Below are 20,390 nucleotides of genomic sequence, written 5' to 3'. Positions count from 1 at the left end.
TGTATATGTAACTTTAATGTATATACAGAAATACCTTTTTGTATAGCACTCCATAAAAGGTATTAATTTAAAGAAAAAATCTCTGAGAGGGTATATTAATTTCCGCTGAGCACTGTGTGTGTGTGTGTTCTGCACTTATTTCTACATTAATTAGTACACTTCTCACAAATGTCTTTTAAAGTTTTGCCTTGTGTTATACTGTGCCTACACATAGCTTACTATTAAATTGCAGAGTGAAAATGTATAAATGTGTTAGTTTGTGTTCTGTGGTACAAACATTTGAAAAATAATAACACTTTTGTATGTATATTTGCTGCAAATGCACACTTTAATGGCTCTGATGTGAGCCATAAAACTCCTGAAGGACCAGAAATGCATTTATTACATTTAAATCATTAATATATATATATATATATATATATATATATATATATATATATATATATATATATATATATATATATATATATATTTTTTTTTTTTTTTTTTTTTTTCAAATACAAACATTCAAACAATTTTGCCGAGTGATTTAGTGGCTGCAGATATGACGTAGATGAAAAAACTGTAAGTGGTTATCTTTGTGCGTGGAAGTCTTTACTCTAGGTTAACAGAAAAATGTATTATAATACAATTCTAAAAATAAAACAAAATACAATGTCAAAATGTGGGTTTAAACATGTGCTGAGTTAAAGTAGATTTAAAACAACAAACAAAAAATAAGACCTGCACTGAAAAAAGCTACAACAGCAGTTTTTTATAACCCACTGTATTTTACAAAAAGTGATTTAATGGCTCCCAGGAGTCTTTCCATTTCATCCCACTGTAAATCAGTAAAAGACATTTAATTATAATTATGTTTACAGGATAGTCTGTGATATTTAAATTAACATAATTTTAAAAAGTAATTTGCTGCAAACACAGACATATTAGTTAAAGATTATTACAATTTTAAGCTTTGAAAAAAGGTTCTCTTCACTTTACATTATTATCTACAAGAATAATTGTTTACATTAAAAAACTTTCATAGTTTGTTCAACATATTTCCACCACTGTATGACAGAATCATATTGTGTGTTTGTGACACTTACCATGCAGAACACGGCTTCCATCTGACTTTGGCCTCTTCAACACCCTTTAAGAACATGAGCATTGAGCAACATTAACTGTTAGTACTGAGTGACTAGAATTATTTGAACATTTAGCATAATTGTTTGACCTAGCCACAACGATATCTATTAAATGAAATATCTAGAAAGTCAGCATAATTGTCTATAAAACTTTTCACTGTCAATGTCACTCAATCAAGTACTTTCAAAGAAGCAGTTAGAATGGCTTTGGTTGTAGAAGGCATTGAAAGCAATGTTAAAGTTGCCTGGAAACGTGCTGACACAATGCCTGACATACCATGTTACGCACATACCAAATATTACAGTTAACAGTGGATCAAACCAGTAGGAGTAAATTCATGTTATATTAGTTGTGATCAGATTAAAATGATTGTGCTCATTATGAAATTAAATTATGTTTTAGAGGAAAAAAATCTATATTTTTAGATATGCCTGGTGTTCTAATGATTTCAACTACCACTATAAATACCCACACATTATAAGCTAAATCACGCTTAAATTAAAAAGAACTACAGGATAAATCTTTATATTTTTAAAAAATTATATTTTTTTACTTAAGTAACTTCAAACATAAATAAGTGGTCTTACTTCTTTGGACATCCTCCTTTTCACAATCCTGTCATATGGAAAGGTTTTCTGGTTGGAATGTACTTGGCATTCTGCAGCAGAAATATATAGCTCTTACTTACAAAAAATACTTAATATTGCAGGAAAGTTCAGAGAGCAATGAGTCTGATATAAATACTGTGAAACCTGAAAATTTGAAATGTTAACTGCTTTCACTCATTAAACATTCTTTTTTTTAAATAGTTTTATAGTTTTAGTTTTATATTCAAATTTTAATGTGAATTTTAATTTATAGTAACATTTACATTTACACCAAATGAGAGAACAGCATATTTTGTATTGCATATTTCATACACATCTTTTTTATCTGTTTTACTGTAAACAATGTGTAGAGTATAACATCAACTTTGGGCAATGCAATGGCGCAGTAGGTAGTGCTGTCGCCTCACAGCAAGAAGGTCGCTGGTTTGGCATTTGTGTGTGGAGTTTGTATGTTCTCCCTGCGTTCACATGGGTTTTCTCCAGGTGCTCTGGTTTCCCCCACAGTCCAAAGACTTGCTGTACAGGGGAATTGGGTAGGCTAAATTATCAGTAGTGTATGTGTGTAAATAAGTGTGTATTGATGTTTCCCAGTGAAGGGTTGCAGCTGGAAGGGCATCCGCTGCGTAAAAAAGTGCTGGATAAGTTGGCGGTTCATTCTGCTGTGGCGACTGTGGATTAATAATGGGACCACACCAACACGGGGAGAGCATGCAAACACAGAAACACCAACTGATCCAGGCAGGACTCAAACCAGTGACCTTCTTGCTGTGAGGTGACAACTCTACCTACTGTGCCACCGTGTCACCTATATTATATTATATTAGAATTATTATATGATAATTCATAATTTTACAATAATACTATATATTAAATTATACTCTTAATAATTTATTTACTCATTGTCATATAGTACTATTAAATGCAAGGCAACATAGAAAAGAATTGAGGAAACAAAAAAAATAATAATATCAAATATTACATTATATAGTTTTTAATGTAACAAAGTTTATATGCATACAATTATTCAGATAATATTCAGAATCTGCTATTTATTTATTTTTTCAGAACAGCAATATGGCATTACCTGCTTGTTTGTAGATCCACTTCTTTTGTTTGTCCCCTTTTATGATACTTTCTCTGGAGAATAAATCTGTAAAAACACACAAAAATAACACATACAGTTGAAGTCTGAATTATTAGCCCCCCTGAGTTATTGGCCTGCTGTTTATTTTTTTATTTCCAATTTCTGTTTAATGTAGAGCAGATTTTTTTCAACACATTTCTAAACATAATAGTTTTAATTAGTCATTTCTAATAACTGATTTATTTTATTGGTAACACTTTACAACAAGGTTCATTAGTTAATGCATTTACTAACATGAACTAATCATGAACAACACATGTACAGCATTTATTAATCATAATTAAACATTTACTAATGCAATATTAACATTCAAGTCCATGTTTGTTAACATTAGTTAATGCACCATGAGTTAACATGAACTAACAATGAACTACTGTATTTTCATTAACTAATGTTTTTTAACAATAATAAATACTGTAGTAAATGTATTGTTCAATGTTTGTTCATGTTAGTAAATGCATTACTTAACATTAACTAATGTACCTTATTGTAAAGTGTGACCCTTTTATCTTTGCTATGATGACAGTAAATAATATTTTACTACATATTTTTCTAGACACTTCTATACAGCTTAAAGTGACATTTAAAGGCTTAACTAGGTTAATTAGGTTAACTAGGCAGGTTAGGATAATTAGGCAAGTTATTTTATAACGATGGTTTGTTCCATTGAAAAAATATATAGCTTAAAGGGTCACGAAACACCAAAACACATTTTTTGAGCTGTTGACAGTCGTATATGTGTCCCACACTGCTAAAAACACTATTAGGACACCCATATTTCACTAAAAAGTGTAAATTGGTTGTTTTTGCGTTATTTCAAGCAAATTCGTACTTCCTGTTTGAAACGAATTTTTGAAGCTGCGTCACGGTCATGACATAATAGCGTTGTATTCCAGCGTGCAGACTGGACGTCTGTGCCAGAGTGTGTCTTATTACGTCTTACAGTGTGATACATTAATGCATGAGTAAGGCTTGGTTCAAACCAATCAGCGCGCTCTACTGTGCAACTTCATTAATATTCATTTGTGTCACCGTGTTTACACGACAGAGACGCTACGTTGTGTTGGCAAAACAAGCGTGAAGTGTTGCTTTTATAGTTTGCTGCCGTTAAGTTTTGTTTTCATTTTCTCTCTGTGAGAGCTTATCTGGATCACGTGTGGATTAACAGTGTACGCGACGCTCGACAACAATAACTTACGTGTCTAAGGAGGATTATTGTTTACCTGAGAGCTGTTCTCATCTGCAAACGCTGAAATCTGGATTCGCTTGTAGTATTCTCTCCATATAGACGCGGCTCTAGTTGCTGGGGATTGTCCTGTCTCTAGAGATTTGGTAAGTGAGCGACCAGTGCTCTTTGTTTATTCAGTTTGTTCGTATCGAATTAAGTTAACTATTGCACTGAGTGCAGAAATGTTAGCACCGCATTTTGTGACCGGAATAACACACGCGGCTTTCTGACACTACCTGCCGTATGCATCTAAGTTTCCGGGAAATGCGGAGGTTTTTTTTTCTCTCATTCGCCGTGCGGTATCAAACATTGCATGAAAAATACACGCTTAGAGCAGTTCCTCGAATCAAATATCTCGTTTGTCGCGAGGGGCATGAATGAATTCCCTGAATGAAAGAGCCAAACTGCAGTTAAAGTCCACCATTTAATAATTTGGCAAATAATTCGACTACAGATGTCCATGTAGGTTAAACACCATCACTTTCTCCTGTCTGTGTGGGTGTGTATTTTGACTCTGAAACTCGCGCATGCACAAATAGACACTCCCACACCATCCCACTTTAGTTCCTCCGACATTCCCCCCTAAACAGAGCTGGACACGCCCACTTTTCTGACTTTTTCCAAAGTAGAGGTGTGAAAACACCCTGCTGAAACGAGGGGTTTCATGGCCCTTTAAAAGGGGCTAATAATTTTGTCCCTAAACTGGTTTTAAAAAATTAAAATCTGCTGTTATTCTAGCCGAAAATAAACAAATAAGACTTTCCCCAGAAAAAAAAAAACACTATCAGACATACTGTGAAAATGTCCTTGCTCTTTTAAACATCCTTTGGGAAATACTTTAAAAAGAAAAAAATTAAAAGGGGTCAAATAATTCAGAATTCAACTGTATTTACACAACTAATGTTTTAATTTTAAATTTCTATATATATTGTTGTCCCAACTAAAATGGGAAAAATGCTGTGTAAAAGTTCAAATAAAGTCACCTGAATCACCGGAATCTGTAGTCATGCACTGGACTGCAGGACTTGATAGAGAGGAAGTAGGTGTAGTAGTGAGGGAAGTAGGCGGTGGAGCAGGAAGTGTTTTGTAAGAAGAGGCAGGTGGAAGAGGGGTGATGTAAGAGGAGGTAGGAGGACTGAAGCTTGAGGAATTAGTTGGAGGAATAAGGTTGGAAGATAAAGGTGGAGAAGCAGATGAAGGAGGAAAGCTGGAAGAAGATTGTGGAGGAGGAAGATTTGGGAAAGATGGTGGAGAAACATCAGATGAAGGAGGAAAGCTGAAAGAAGACTGTGGAGGAGAAAGGTTTGGGAAAGATGGTGGAGGAACAGCAGATGAAGGAGGAAAGCTGGAGGAAGTTTGTGGAGGAGAAAGGTTTGGGAAAGATGGTGGAGGAGGAAGGCTTGAGAAAGATGATGGAGGAATAGAAGCTGGAGGAGAAACGGATGATGGTAGGTTTTGGCAGACATCAGGGTCTGTTGCAGCCAAATTCTGAAACCTCTGGAAATCTATGAACAATTTTAAAATAAAGTTAGAGATTTCTTTGAAATTTTATGAATTTTGTAATCAAATGACCACAATACTTACTTTTAATAAAAACTTCGTACAGGCTGGCCATTTTATCTATAATTTTTTGCTGTGGTCCCTCTCCAAATGGACCAATTGTTGTTATTAGCTCTGCGTTGAATCCTTTTTTTTTTTTCTTTCGAAATAAACAACAATGGCTTGTAGCCCAGCATTTCCAATTTCTTAACCTGAAAAAAAAAAAAACATAAAAACAGTATAGAAAAATGCAATATAATCATAATATTAGCAGAGACATCCCAGATACATTTGTAGCAAATCTGCATTATCAAAGTGAAAGATTTCTGAATCGCCAAAATAAGTCTTTGTTTTCAGAATCTTTTGCCTGCAACTGATCTATGTGAACACAATCAAATTAATACATTTGCATAATCTCTGCCACAAATGCTCCGAAATGTTTATGTCATGTACTGCAGTACATATGTAAAGTAATGAAAAAAAAATTCCAACCTTAGATCTTTTTAAACAACTTTAGAGAAACATAATATTACACTTTAAAATAACACAAAAGCTGCTCGTTAAATGATCATGATAGAAAATTGATTAGAATAAATTATAATCTTCTGATAAAACAACACTTGCTGTTGTGGATCTTAATGATTAACTGCATCGATAGCTAAAAATCTAAATATGATCAGTTAAAGGGCCATGAAACCCCCTCGTTTCAGCAGGGTGTTTTCACACCTCTACTTTGGAAAAATTCAGAAAAGTGGGCGTGTCCAGGTCTGTTTAATAATAATAATTCCTTACATTTATATAGCGCTTTTCTGGGCACTCAAAGCGCTTTACACAGTGGGGGTAATCTCCTCATCCACCACCAGTGTGCAGCATCCACCTGGATGACGCGACGGCAGCCATTTTGCGCCAGACCGCACACCACACACCAGCTGATTGGTGGAGAGGAGACAGTGATGCAGCCAATTGAATATGGGGATGGTTAGGAGGCCATGATGGACAAAGGCCAGTGGGCAGATTTGGCCAGGATGCCGGGGTTAAACCCCTACTCTTTTTCGAAGAACATCCTGGGATTTTTAACGACCACAGAGAGTCGGGACCTCGGTTTAGCGTCTCATCCGAAAGACGGCGCTCACTGAGCAGTATAGCGTCCCCGTCACTATACTGGGGCATTAGGACCCACACAGACCACAGGTTGGGCGCCCCCTGCTGGCCTCACTAACACCACTTCCGGCAGCAACCTAGCTTTCCCATGTGGTCTCCCATCCAGGTACTGACCGGGCGCAGCCCTGCTTAGCTTCAGTGGGCGACCATGTGAGAGTTGCAGAGAGCTAGCTGCCGGCTAAAGGGGGGAGTGTCGTAGGAAGAAAAAAGGCTTGGTATGGGAGTGTCTATTTGGGCGCCCTGAATTTCAGAGTCAAAACACACACCCACAGCGGACAATGTGACTGTGTTTACATGGACATCTGTAGTCAAATTATTTGCCAGATTATTAAATGGTGGACTTTAACTGCAGTTCATTCATGTCCCTCCCGACAAACGTGATATTTGATTCGAGGATCTGCTCTAAGCGTGTATTTTTCATGCAATGTTTGATACCGCACGGCGAATGGGAGAAAAAAAAAACTCAGCATTTCCCGGAAACTTAGATGCACACGGCAGGTAGTGTCAGAAAGCCGCGTGTGTTATTCCGGTCACAAAATCCAACACGAGGTTATAGTTTGGTTGTAACTGTTAGTGCAAACTTGTTTACACTCGGTGCAATAGTTTGTTTGATACGAATAAAATACGAACTGAATAAACAAAGACACTGGTCGCTCACTTACCAAATCTGTAGAGACAGGACAATCACCAGCAACTAGAGCCGTGTCTTTATTTAGAGGAGACTACAAGCGAATCCGGTGCCCGCAAATCCGGGTGTGTCCGCATACGCTGTTAGCGGATACGCTTCGTGGAGGGGAACTGGAATTCCAGAAGGGAACAGAATCGACTGCTACACCAGATCTCAGCCTTTGCAGATGAGAACAGCTCTCAGGTAAACAATAATCCTCCTTAGACACGTAAGTTATTGTAGTTGCGCGTCGCGTACACTGTTAATCCACGCGTGAGTCTCCGCTCTCACAGAGAGAAAATGAAAACAAAACTTAACTGCAGCAAACTATAAAAGCAACACTTCACGCTTGTTTTGCCAACACAACGTGGCGTCTTTGCCGTCTACACTCTTGACAGTAATGAATATTAATGAAGTTGCACAATAGAGCGCGCTGATTGGTTTGAACCAAGCCTTACTCATGCATTAATGCATCACACTGTAAGACATAATAAGACTCACTCTGGCACAGACGCCCAGTATGCACGCTGGAATACAGGCTATTATGTCATGGCCGTGACGCAGCTTCAAAAATTCGTTTCAAACAGGAAGTACGAATTTGCTTGAAATAACGCAAAAACAACCAATTTACACTTTTTTGTGAAATAATGGTGTCCTAATAGTGTTTTTAGCAGTGTGGGACACATATACGACTGTCAACAGCTCAAAAAATGTGTTTTGGTGTTTCGTGACCCTTTAATATAGTCAGACCTGACATGAATACATTTGTTCAGAAATACATTTTTGATTTAGTTTTACCTAATAATGACAACATAATTTTGTATACACTATGCCTCTGTACTAAAATAATGTACTTACAGCAGTGCGGGCAGAATCTACAACACGGGCAGCATTCCTGTGTTTTTTGTTGTTTGCTGCCCATGACGACTCCTCAATGTTTTTTTGTTTTGCCATGATGCTTGCTTTTAAAGCAATGGCAGCAAAACAATTTCTGCACGTTTTGCAGTTTGAAACATTTAAAGCCCCACAATTATGGCAAGGCTTTTGCTTGGGTTTTTTCATTCTCTCTGGAAGGAAACAATATATATATATAAATATTAATCATAGACAAAATACATTTTCATTGAAAACACTGTATCTTAAAGTTTTTTTTAAAAAATACAATAATAGAGAAGATTATTTACAGGCTATAAAACACATTTTATGTAACGTTATATGCACATAGAATAATTTAACATATTTAATTACTCAATCATTTAATATATAAATGTATAAATTATTTAACAGACAAAGACATTTTTAATGTAATTAGTAAGTAAAAGTAAACTATGGAACATTATGAATTCAATGAACTCAAAATAGCAATAGAAATTATTAATTAAAATTGCATATATATATATATATATATATATATATATATATATATATATATATATATATATATATACATACACATAGCTTTGGATAAAAGCGTTTGCTAACGTTAAATGAGTAAACGTATATGTAAATATCTTGTCAGATTAAGCTAAATTGTCTGAATAAACTTGCCTACCAAGACTGTTTGTAAAGTAACGTTAATAAAGTAAGTTATTGCCTAACATGTTAACATATGAACTTGGTCTGAAGTCAAGCAAGATTAGCACTTAATTTTAACGTGTATTATCAAAATATAATAACCTAGATATACATGTGAGCAATGCACATAGACAAACATGGTGTGAAGAACAGAATTTCTTTATTTAATTTAATGAATAAGTGTACATTAACTTACTGCTAAAAGCGGGATCAGTACGGCGATGGATGGATGTTACGTAACGTGACACGATTTCCCGCTTGCTTTTAGGGAAATGTGGAAAAATAAATATTTTATTATAAAGTGTTTTTATTTTCATTTCTTGATTGTAAAGCAGCTGGAATATTGTTTGTAAAAGTAACATGAAAAAAAAAATTGTGTTGATTTTTTGTCAATAGGGATTTCGGTTACATTTTTATTGGCCATCATAATAAGACTTCACGATAATAAAGTATAATGAAATGTTACGAAAATGGTAACGACAACCAAAATCATTAAAAAAGAGCAACGTCAACAAAATCTTTAAAATTACAGATCAAATTAAAGTGTAGATGTCCAAAAACAACAATAAATCGAATATATATATATATATATATATATATATATATATATATATATATATATATATATATATATATATGTAACCCTCTTCGTTGGTGTGCTTCCCCAAAATGTCTCTGCGTTGTGTATGTGTGATAGGATATACAGGAAGGACACCAAGACCGTGGTTGAGCCAAACAGAGCAGCTTTCCCTTTAATGGACTCCTCTCTTCATTTTGTCACTTGTACAGCAGAAATGGCACTGCAACATCTTTCCCACAGGGAAACACAACTCAGTACATCACAACATAATTACAAAGTGTACAAATGATCAAAAATAAATGATGTAAATGCTGCAGCTACATAACTAGTAAGCTAGCTGTTCACAAACTAACTTAAACACTGAAAAGATAAACTAGAACATATGACAGGCAATTATAAATGTTAAATATATTCAGGATATAAAGAACCAACCAAATAACATGTATTATCAAACCTAAAACAACATAAAATATGCTATGCCGCATGGAAATAACTAAAATATCAGAAATATCAGAAATATAAGTCAATCTATCAAAAATAAGGACATCTACACATTAATTAATGCCTAAACTATAACATATCTCATAAAATAACATGGATGGCAAATATTATTGACGAAATTAAACAGATTATGTGTAGAGCTGAATCAATGCTCCTTACCTTTCCCACAGGGAAACACAACTGAGGCCAAAGAGCAGCCCATCTCCCTAACACAACACACAGCTCCCCCCGGAGGAAAGGAAGAGATATTACATATTCCCTACACCCACCCCCTCTTTGATTGATGGCGTCACAGCCATTATTCAATTCACCCCTCCAAAAATTTTTAAATAAAGTCAAATAAACACATTAAGAAGTCCTTTTCAGTGAGTGTGTATTGTGTGCATGTCTATATGTAGTGTTGCTAAGGCACAGCTTCTCCTTCTTCGCTTTAGCCTTTTCCCACACTTTCCTTCCTCTTTCAATCTTTTCATTGTCACTTTCTCTTGTGAAGACTCGCAGCTCCAAAGAGAGTCTATTTGGAGGGCGTCTTTTCCGCTCAGGATATCTCCGTTCTGGCTTTCTGATTTCCGGAACTTCCAACAGTGTATGCTCCTCGTGTCCACTTTCCATTTCACCTATTGTTTCTTGCAAAGGACTCACAGTCTCTTCTCCTTCTTCCACAATGTCCACAGGTTCATTGCTCGAAGACAAGTTTACAGAACCATCCACTCTTTTGTCTATTTTGTCCAAATCCACCTCATTCTCATCAGAAACATCATCAGGTGCCTCCACTTCATCCTGTCCTTCACTTTTGTCTATTTTCTCCAAATCCACCTCATCCTCGTCAGAAACATCATCAGTTGTCTCCACTTCATCTTGTCCCTCACTTTCAGACTCTACTTGATCTTGGTAGGTCTTTTCAATTGGGAAGAACATGCACTGAGTTAGAAGATTGCGGTGGACCACTCTTTCCTTGTCACCATCTTCTGATCGAACAACATACACTGGAATTCCTGGCTGTTGCTTTACCACAACATAAGGATGGGGCTCCCACCTATCAGCCAGCTTCTGCTTCCCTTCTACATGACATACTTTGACCATCACTCTGTCACCAGTTTCAAACACGTAATCCTTCACTTTTTTATCATAGTGCTTCTTCTGTAGATCCTTAGCATGCCTTGACATCTTATCTGCCTGATCATATGCAAAAGTCAAGCTCTCACGCAGATTTTGGACATATTCACTGGACTCACATTGCCCTTTGGTGGTAGACAACCCAAAAACAAGATCAACTGCGAGTCTGGGATGTCTGCCATACATCAATAAGTATGGGGAGAAACCTGTTGAATCATGTTGAGTACAGTTGTAAGCAAGAGTCATTGCATCAACATATTCATGCCACTGAGGTTTTTTCTCAGGATCAAGAGTTCCCAACATATTCATGAGAGTTCTGTTGAACCTCTCCGTAGTCCCATTCCCCTGTGGGTGGTAAGGGGTGGTATGAGTCTTTGTGACTCCAATCAGCTTGCACAGTTCCTTTACCACTGCACTCTCAAAATTGCGCCCCTGGTCTGCATGGAGTCTTGCTGGGAAACCAAATCGACAGAAAAAGTTCTTCCACAGCACCTTTGCCACTGTGACAGCCTTCTGATCTCTTGTGGGGTAGGCCTGGGCAAATCTTGAGAAGTGATCAGTGACCACCAGGACATTCTCAAAACCTCCCCTAGACTTTTCCAGGACCAGGAAATCAATGCATAAAAGTTCCATAGGTGCATTAGTGTGAATGCTCACCAACGGAGCTCGCTTTCCAGCAGTTGGAGTCTTCCTTAAACAACATCTTTCACACTGCTCACACCAGGACTTCACATCACAGTGCATTTTTGGCCAATAAAATCGCTCACGGAACAAAATCAGGGTGCGCTCAAAACCTAAATGACCAGCATCATCATGAAGACTTGTCCTAGCCACCTCTCGCATTTTTTCTGGCAAGACCAGCTGATCAATAGTCCTTCCCTGACCACCTTGAACTTGTCTGTACAGAATTCCATCTCTGACCACTAACTTCCTCCACTCTTTTAGAAGAAGCCGTGTTTGTTTTCCTTCCTCCAACCTCTTCCCTCGCTGTGGCTTACAATTCAATGTTTTAAAATACAGGACTGGACCAATAACAGGGTCTTGTTTTTGACATTGCCTGATCTCCAGCTTCGTCATCGCAGGGAGTGCATCCGTTCCCGCTCCTTCAAATCTGTCTGCCCTCTCTCCAACCTCCTCCAGAGTCTCCCCTTGCCTCTCAATTGCCACCTCATCTTGCACACCACCACCTGCTTCCCGCTCCCCTTGGCCAGTGTTACTATTTTCTTTAATCCCCTGAGGAAGGATCCGTTGAGGACAGGACTGGAGGGCTTTTGCGACTTCTTGGCTAGACATTCTTGACAGTGCATCGGCATTAGAGTTACACTTTCCTTGCCTATACTGGATGTCAAAGTCAAATATGGCAAGCTGTGACACCCAACGTTGGCCTGTGGCATCCAATTTGGCTGTGCTCATCACATATCTGAGTGGGTTGTTATCAGTCAAAACAGAGAATGTATGTCCATAGAGATGATCATAAAATTTGTCAGTTACAGCCCACTTCAGAGCCAAGAACTCTAACTTGTGCGCTGGGTAGCGGGTTTCTGGTGGACTCAAGCCCCAGCTCCCATAAGCAATCACTCGCTCTTCACCATCTTGAATTTGGGCAAGGACAGCCCCAAGACCATCCCTGGAAGCATCAGTTTGCAACAAAAATGGTAAACTGTAGTTGGGGTAGCCCAAAATGGGAGCAGTAGTCAGCTTCTCTTTTAATGTCACAAAAGCTGCCTCACATTCGACAGACCACTCAAATGGTTTAGGAGGGCGAGGTGGTCCCTTTACCCCTCTTTTTTTCCTGCACTTAGGGTCTCCAGATGTCAGAGCATACAAGGGAGCTGCCAGTGCAGAATACCCCTTGATGAATCGTCTGTAGTACCCTGAGAAACCAAGAAACCTTAGCACTTCCTTTGCAGTTGACGGCCTCTTCCAATCCCTGACTTTACTTATCTTCTCAGGATCAGTCCGTATACCCTCCGATGACACTACATGGCCAAGGTACTGAACCTCTTTCCTCAGCAGGCAACACTTTGTAGGGTTTAGTTTTAACCCATGTTTGCGGAGGCGGTTGAACACTTCCTCCAATCTTTCAAGGTGCTCATCGAATGTTCTAGAGAAGATAATTATGTCATCAAGGTAGATCAGGAGGCTCTCAAAGTTTAAGTCACCAAAGCAGCAAGTCATCAATCTTTGGAACGTTGAGGGAGCATTTTGTAGACCAAAAGGCATCCTATTAGCCTCGTACAACCCCATTGGTGTGCTGAAAGCAGTTTTATGCTTATCATTTTCGGCCACCTCCACTTGCCAATACCCAGATGTCAGATCCAGAGCCGAGAAGTAACTTGCTTGACCCAATGCTTCCAATGCGTCCTCTATTCTTGGTAAAGGAAAAGCGTCTCTGGTGCTACAAGAATTCAGCTTTCTGTAGTCCACACAAATCCTCATGGAACCATCCTTTTTTGATACCACAACAATAGGGGACGCATAAGGGCTTTTGCTTGGGCGTATAACTCCAGCCTCTTCCATCTGCGATATGGCTTTCCGAACTTCCTGGTACTGTGAGGGAGGTATCTTCCGATAAGGGAGGCGAAATGGCTTTGGGTCTACCAGAGGAATCTCGTGTTGCACAGTAGTAGTATGACCATAATCCATGGAATGTTTGGAAAAGACATCAGAATTTTTCCTCAATAAATCCTGCAGTAAATCCAACTGCTCCTGCCCTTCCACTGTGATGGCACTAAGGTCAACTCCACATGACATATCAAACTCGTTTTTAGCACTGGTAACCTGTTGTTGACTTTGACAAGTTGCAGTCACTGAGTTTTTTTCACACAGATTCCGATCCATGATCTGTTTCTGGCCTAGTATTTTGCCCTCATCCCCCTCTTCAAATACCTCATTGACCAAGAAAGCATCTGCCAGCAGGGTCCTTGGCTCCACAGTCACAACTTTTTCTGAAAGATTCAAGAGACGAATAGGGACATAACCCTTTTTCACATTAGCTAGCAGTCTGGCAATGACAATACCTTCTGGTACTTTTTTCAAACATTGGCTCTCCACCAAAACAGTGTATTGTGTCCTCTTTGGCCCACCCATTACTCTGCCCACAACATCCAGCTCTCTTCCTGCTGGTATTTGTATTGCATCACCAGCATACTGTACTTGACCCACTTTGCCATTAATCCCACAAGGTTCACTTTTACCTATGGACACCAGTGCTGAGTGCCACTCAGGATTAGTTTGCTTCATATTGGCCAGGTATTTGCTACCATGTGTTGCTCGGAGATCATTTCTGAAAGCACGTATGACATTAGTCCCAATGAGCAATGGAACACTGGATCGGTACTCTGTTACAGGGACAACAAAAGCAGGAACATTTACATAAGCTCTTCCTAAAAACTTCAGGTTTATACAGAGTACCCCAACATAAGATACGGGTTGACCAGCGGCACCTTCAATTGGGATTTCTGATGGCTGCACTTTCTTAGAACATAAGATTGGGTGTCTGCCCCAAAACTCATCTGTAATTGTAGTTACTTGAGAGCCGGAATCAATTAGAGCCTTACACACCTCCCCATCTACTTCAACCACCCCTTCATTACAAGGACCTACCAGCGGAGTTTTAGCTAGTTTGGACATTCTCGCCTCATGTTGCTGGGGACTCTGTTGAATGCCTGTGGTCGCCCCGATGACCACAGGCCTTACGCATTTAAATCTTGGCTATTCTCTGTTTGATTTTCAGCTTGGCTGACTTCATCAGTCATTATTGTCCGACACAGACGTGCAATGTGTCCCGGTTTGTTACAGCGATAGCATACAACGCTCCTTGATGGAGTATCACTGCTCCCTTGAGGCCTTTGGGTCTGCGGAAATATCATTCGTGGTGATGCTGCAAATCTGGCTTCCAGCTGTGACAGCCGACTGACTTGATCCTCTTGACTGATCACCAACTTTTTTACCATGGCCGTAAGTTCAGTCAGATCATTGTTCTGTCTATTTCCCTTTTCTGTTGCTGCGGAATCTCCACTCCTGTTACCACTAGCTGCCGTAAACTGAGCCTGGGTATATGCCTTTTTGGACTTTGGCAGCATCTGGAACTTTTTCGTCTCCCGAGCAAGGTTACGTAACTCTGCTTGCAGTTCACGAAAACTTAAGAGCTGAGGTTTCATTGGTGCTAGCCTATGATAAACTTCTTCATCACTCAATCCTCTCATGAACTGACGAGTTAGCTTTCCATCCCGATCTGGAAATGTTTGTCCTCCATACTGTGTTTCCTCTACTGAACGTAAAGTGGCCTCCAGGGCAATGGCATAGGAACGAGCTGTTTCGCCAGAGCGCTGACATCTTTCATAGAAATCAGCTAATGGGTCAAGAGATGTCTGCATATCACTATACTCAGCTCGCAGTTCATCAAAAGCTCTTCTGGTGGTTTGCTCAGAGGGAGGGAGATTTAGGACTAACCTCCTGGCTTCACCATTTAAATGTCTTACTAGCGTTGCAAAGCATAAATTTGGTGGCATTCCTCCTGCTTCAAGGAGATACTGCATATCCCGTATCCAGTCTTCAATTAGTATCTTGCATTCAGGACCACCACTGAACACTTGAACATTTCGTACCTGATGTGTTTGTGTAAAACTAGGTGGTGACTTGGTCATTGCAGAGGCATGTTGGTTAGTGCCTTGTTGATATGGGATATGTGAAGGTGCAGTCGGAAGCTGTTGCACTACACTGGGTTGTTGTGCATATATACGTGATGCAGGGTATGCAGGCATTGACGCAGGAGCATACACAGGAGCGGAAGAAGATGAAGCAACAGCATAGTTTGAACGCAAAGTCAGCTTTGGATCATAAGGAGCTTGGTGTGCTTGAATAGGGTCCAATTTGTGAGAAAACATTGTTCCAGAAAAGACAGGCGGTGCAGGGGGCAGTACTGAGTTAGACTGTGATGAGTACATGTTATTTGGAACACCATAATAGGAGGAATGAGGAGCCTGGATGGGTTGTGGATGGCCAATTAGGTTTGTGTGAGGCAAAATGACTGTTGCTGGGGTTGAGTATGGGATATTTGGTGAAGTATGCATATCAGCTTGCATTCCAATCGCCATGTCTGGTGGAGCCTGAACAGGTGTGACACTTCCATGCATGGAAGTTTGGCATGAAACATGTGGGTGTGTGGCAATAGGCAAAATATGGTTGCTTGTTGGATAGACATGGTTATCTGGGGCTTGGTCATGAGCTGATACCTGCACAGATGCATTGGTGTGGGTGCCTGGCTTTAGCCAGCTTACCACTGGGGGAGACACAATCTCTCTGTGTGTCGCTAGCTGCGTTGATTTTGGCCTGACAGACTGTAGGGGGCTTTCTTCTAAGTGAGATTCACCCACATTACTCATATCAACTGTAGTGCTCATGTCATGCGATTCAATTTTTTCCTGTCTTATGGGCAACCATGGAGTGACGTGGAAAGGCTGCCTAAAAGATTCTTGGGAACAGGTGGGTGGTCGATGAGGCGTGGAATCATAGTGTCCTTGCATTATTATATTTCACTTCTCGACTCTGCCTACGCAACACTCTATGTGCAGTACTATGTGTAGTGCATGCAATTGTAATTGACTGTTTTTTTTTTTTATGTGTGTGTGTGTGTGTGTTATGGTTTCTTTGCAAACTTTCTATTGTTAGAGAAAAATGTACAATAATAAACAAAAACAAAAAAATTAGCAAAAAAAAAAAATTTTTTTAAACAAAATAAACCTAGTTCAATTTAAATTCAGATACACCCAAAAACTTGTCAGTGCACACAATAAATGATACACTTTCAAAAACACATCAATTTAAACATGTTACATCAGTAAATTCACATATTAGTCTACTTATCAGAGAAACAGTGGAAAAAACAAAGATAGGAAAAACAAAAAAATTTAGAAATTCAGATCAATAGCCTTTTTTTTTTTTTTTTTTTTTTTTAAGGAAAAAAGCCTACTTTAATTGACGTGAAAACCAAGGATCCGGGTCACGGCACCAAAGATGTAACCCTCTTCGTTGGTGTGCTTCCCCAAAATGTCTCTGCGTTGTGTATGTGTGATAGGATATACAGGAAGGACACCAAGACCGTGGTTGAGCCAAACAGAGCAGCTTTCCCTTTAATGGACTCCTCTCTTCATTTTGTCACTTGTACAGCAGAAATGGCACTGCAACATCTTTCCCACAGGGAAACACAACTCAGTACATCACAACATAATTACAAAGTGTACAAATGATCAAAAATAAATGATGTAAATGCTGCAGCTACATAACTAGTAAGCTAGCTGTTCACAAACTAACTTAAACACTGAAAAGATAAACTAGAACATATGACAGGCAATTATAAATGTTAAATATATTCAGGATATAAAGAACCAACCAAATAACATGTATTATCAAACCTAAAACAACATAAGATATGCTATGCCGCATGGAAATAACTAAAATATCAGAAATATCAGAAATATAAGTCAATCTATCAAAAATAAGGACATCTACACATTAATTAATGCCTAAACTATAACATATCTCATAAAATAACATGGATGGCAAATATTATTGACGAAATTAAACAGATTATGTGTAGAGCTGAATCAATGCTCCTTACCTTTCCCACAGGGAAACACAACTGAGGCCAAAGAGCAGCCCATCTCCCTAACACAACACACAGCTCCCCCCGGAGGAAAGGAAGAGATATTACATATTCCCTACATATATATATATATATATATATATATATATATATTTATATATATATATATATAAATACAAATAAAATAAGTTAGTTTCTTTATTTTGTTTTTTTTTTGTAAAAAAAGAAATAATAAAAAGGGTTTCTGTTCCTGAATATAAGTTGGCCAACACAAAGCTTTGTTATATATAAGTATTATGAATATATAAGCTTCAAATTTCTCTTTTGTCTCAAGCTTCGTGCGCCGTTAATGTAAAATAACAGATATTACATTATAAATAACTTCATATAATCGTTTTATTAAAAAAAACAAATACTATGCGAACATTTATGAATAAAATATTAAAAGAAAACATTGAATTGATTTATTTTTTCTTTTATATGCTCATACAACTGCATTCACGTGGGCTATATGCTACGAGGCTTTACCGTAGGGCTTTAGGTGTCTTGATGTGACGTCTGAGGGGACCCATTGAAAGCAATGGAGCTCCTGTTGCGTTCGTATAGTGACGCCTAGGAGCACCTTTGGCGTCCTCATGTTGACGCGGAAGGTGTTTGACCATACTTCAGTTTTTGACGCCTTCGGAGTGAGAATGGGTTGGTTCATTATATAAGAAACCAAATTCAGTGTTTTTCAAGAAAATGGACCTCAGCTGTGGTGTTATAGTAAAACACATTGAGCATCTGTATCACTTTAGAGAAACAGACATCAATAATCAGCGTATCTATCTCAACAGTGGTTAGAGATGTTTTTTTGTTTTGTTTTGTTTTTGGCTGCAGTGCATGTGAAGAGAATAATACAACATCCATATATAGTTCTCAGCATGCACTGTAGGAAAAAAAAAATCACCATTTTATGTCTGTGTTTTTTAAGTGTTTGCAATGTTTAATGTGCTTCATGATCTGATAAAAGTATTGGTGAGCTACATTTTCTCAATACAGTACTCCTTTTGTGATATAACATTATTTTAACTTAATAGGTCAAAACCAATTTTACTGATTTGACCAGCGTCTAAACAACCACAGAGTCAATTATCCAGAGCACAATTGTTCTCTTTATACAATGTTTGCCACAATACACTATTTGTCAAACAAAGAGAAACTAACATTACAAATCGAGTTTAATTCAATTCAATTCAGCTTTATTTGTATAGCGCTTTTACAATGTAGATTGTGTCAAAGCAGCTTCACATAAATGGTCATAGTAACTGGAACAGTGTGGTTCAGGTTTTAGTGTTTAAGTTCAGTTCAGTTTAGCTCAGTTCAGTGTGATTTAATCATTACTGAGAGTTCAAACACTGAAGAGCCAATTCATCGATGCATAGCTCTACCAATCCTGAACCATGCGAGGCAGTGGCGACAGTGGAGAAGGAAAAAAAACTTCACCTGATGGGAGTGAAGAAAAAAAACCTTGAGAGAACCAGACTCAGTTGGGCACGACCATTTTAATTTCTCCGCTGGCCAAAAGTCTTGTGCAGAGCTTCATTCGCCGTGGTTTAGGCTGGAAGATGGCCTCAGCGAAGACTCGTCTGTCCCTGGAGTGTCGCTGGAATCAGACTCATGTTCTCCACTCCCCACGACCATTAGCGCAGCAGCTCAGGATATGGCCTGGTCCCGGATATGGAATCCTTGGGATCATCACGTCACTGTTGGATCCAATCAGTGACTCCGCATAATCTGAGGACCTCGGGATGAGTATCCCCAGGTGGAAAAAGAGGATAGAGAGAATAATTAGCGTAGCTGCTGTTCATAGTGTATATAAGCAAGATGCAGAAGCCTGTTTGGAACCCGCTAGGTGATGCATTGAGTGTATGCTTTACTAAACAGATAGGTCTTTAATCTAGTTTTGAACTGGGAGAGTGTGTCTGAGCCTCGGACGTCATCAGGAAGGCTATTCCAGAGTGTAGGAGCCATGAAAGAGAAGGCTCGACCTCCTTTACTTGATTTTGCTATTCTAGGTACTACAAGAAGCCCTGAGTTTTGAGATCTTAAAGAGCGAGTTGGATTGTAGCGAGACAGAAGGTTGGTTAGATAAACAGGAGCTAGATTATTTACAGCTTTATAGGTGAGAAGTAATATTTTAAATTCAATACGAAACTTAACAGGCAGCCATTGTAAGGAGGATAAAATTGGGGTTATATGATCATATTTTCTAGACCTGGTCAGAACTCTGGCTGCTGCATTTTGTACTAATTGAAGTTTGTTAATAGAGGATGCTGGGCAGCCAGCAAATAGAGCATTACAGTAATCCAGTCTCGAAGTCATAAAAGCATGGACTAGCTTTTCTGCATCTGAGATGGATAGCATATTTCGTAATTTAGCGATATTTCTCAGATAAAAGAAGGCAGTTTTTGTGACATGGGATATATGATTTTCAAAAGTTAGATTGCTGTCTAATATGACACCCAGATCTTTTATAGTAGAGCTAAAGCTAACT

General features: G+C 38.6%; 1 protein-coding gene across 1 annotated transcript; it reads right to left on the bottom strand.

The window, feature by feature from the left end:
- Positions 1 to 494: 494 nt before the first annotated feature.
- Positions 495 to 8,542, bottom strand: LOC101885520 (uncharacterized). The gene is made up of 7 exons (XM_073947998.1): positions 8,334 to 8,542; positions 5,693 to 5,859; positions 5,092 to 5,613; positions 2,821 to 2,886; positions 1,716 to 1,786; positions 1,089 to 1,132; positions 495 to 820 (listed from the first exon to the last, which is right to left on the bottom strand). The coding sequence occupies exons 2-7, from the start codon at positions 5,721 to 5,723 to the stop codon at positions 772 to 774; spliced, it is 783 nt and encodes a 260-aa protein (XP_073804099.1). The 5' UTR covers positions 5,724 to 5,859; positions 8,334 to 8,542; the 3' UTR covers positions 495 to 771.
- Between the last annotated feature and the right edge of the window lie 11,848 nt (positions 8,543 to 20,390).

Source organism: Danio rerio, chromosome 4 (genome assembly GCF_049306965.1).
Source record: "Danio rerio strain Tuebingen ecotype United States chromosome 4, GRCz12tu, whole genome shotgun sequence".
Classification (NCBI taxonomy): Eukaryota; Metazoa; Chordata; class Actinopteri; order Cypriniformes; family Danionidae; genus Danio; species Danio rerio.
This window is presented reverse-complemented; position numbering and strand designations above follow the sequence as displayed.

Bases quoted from the DNA above. Each gene is read 5' to 3' on its own strand.
- LOC101885520 (XM_073947998.1), bottom strand. From the start codon at position 5,723: ATGGCCAGCCTGTACGAAGTTTTTATTAAAA. The intron at 5,614-5,692 runs GTAAGTATTGTG...AATTGTTCATAG, and splicing joins GTACGAAGTTTTTATTAAAA to ATTTCCAGAGGTTTCAGAAT. The intron at 1,787-2,820 runs GTAATGCCATAT...TTTCTGCTGCAG, and splicing joins GTGGATCTACAAACAAGCAG to AATGCCAAGTACATTCCAAC.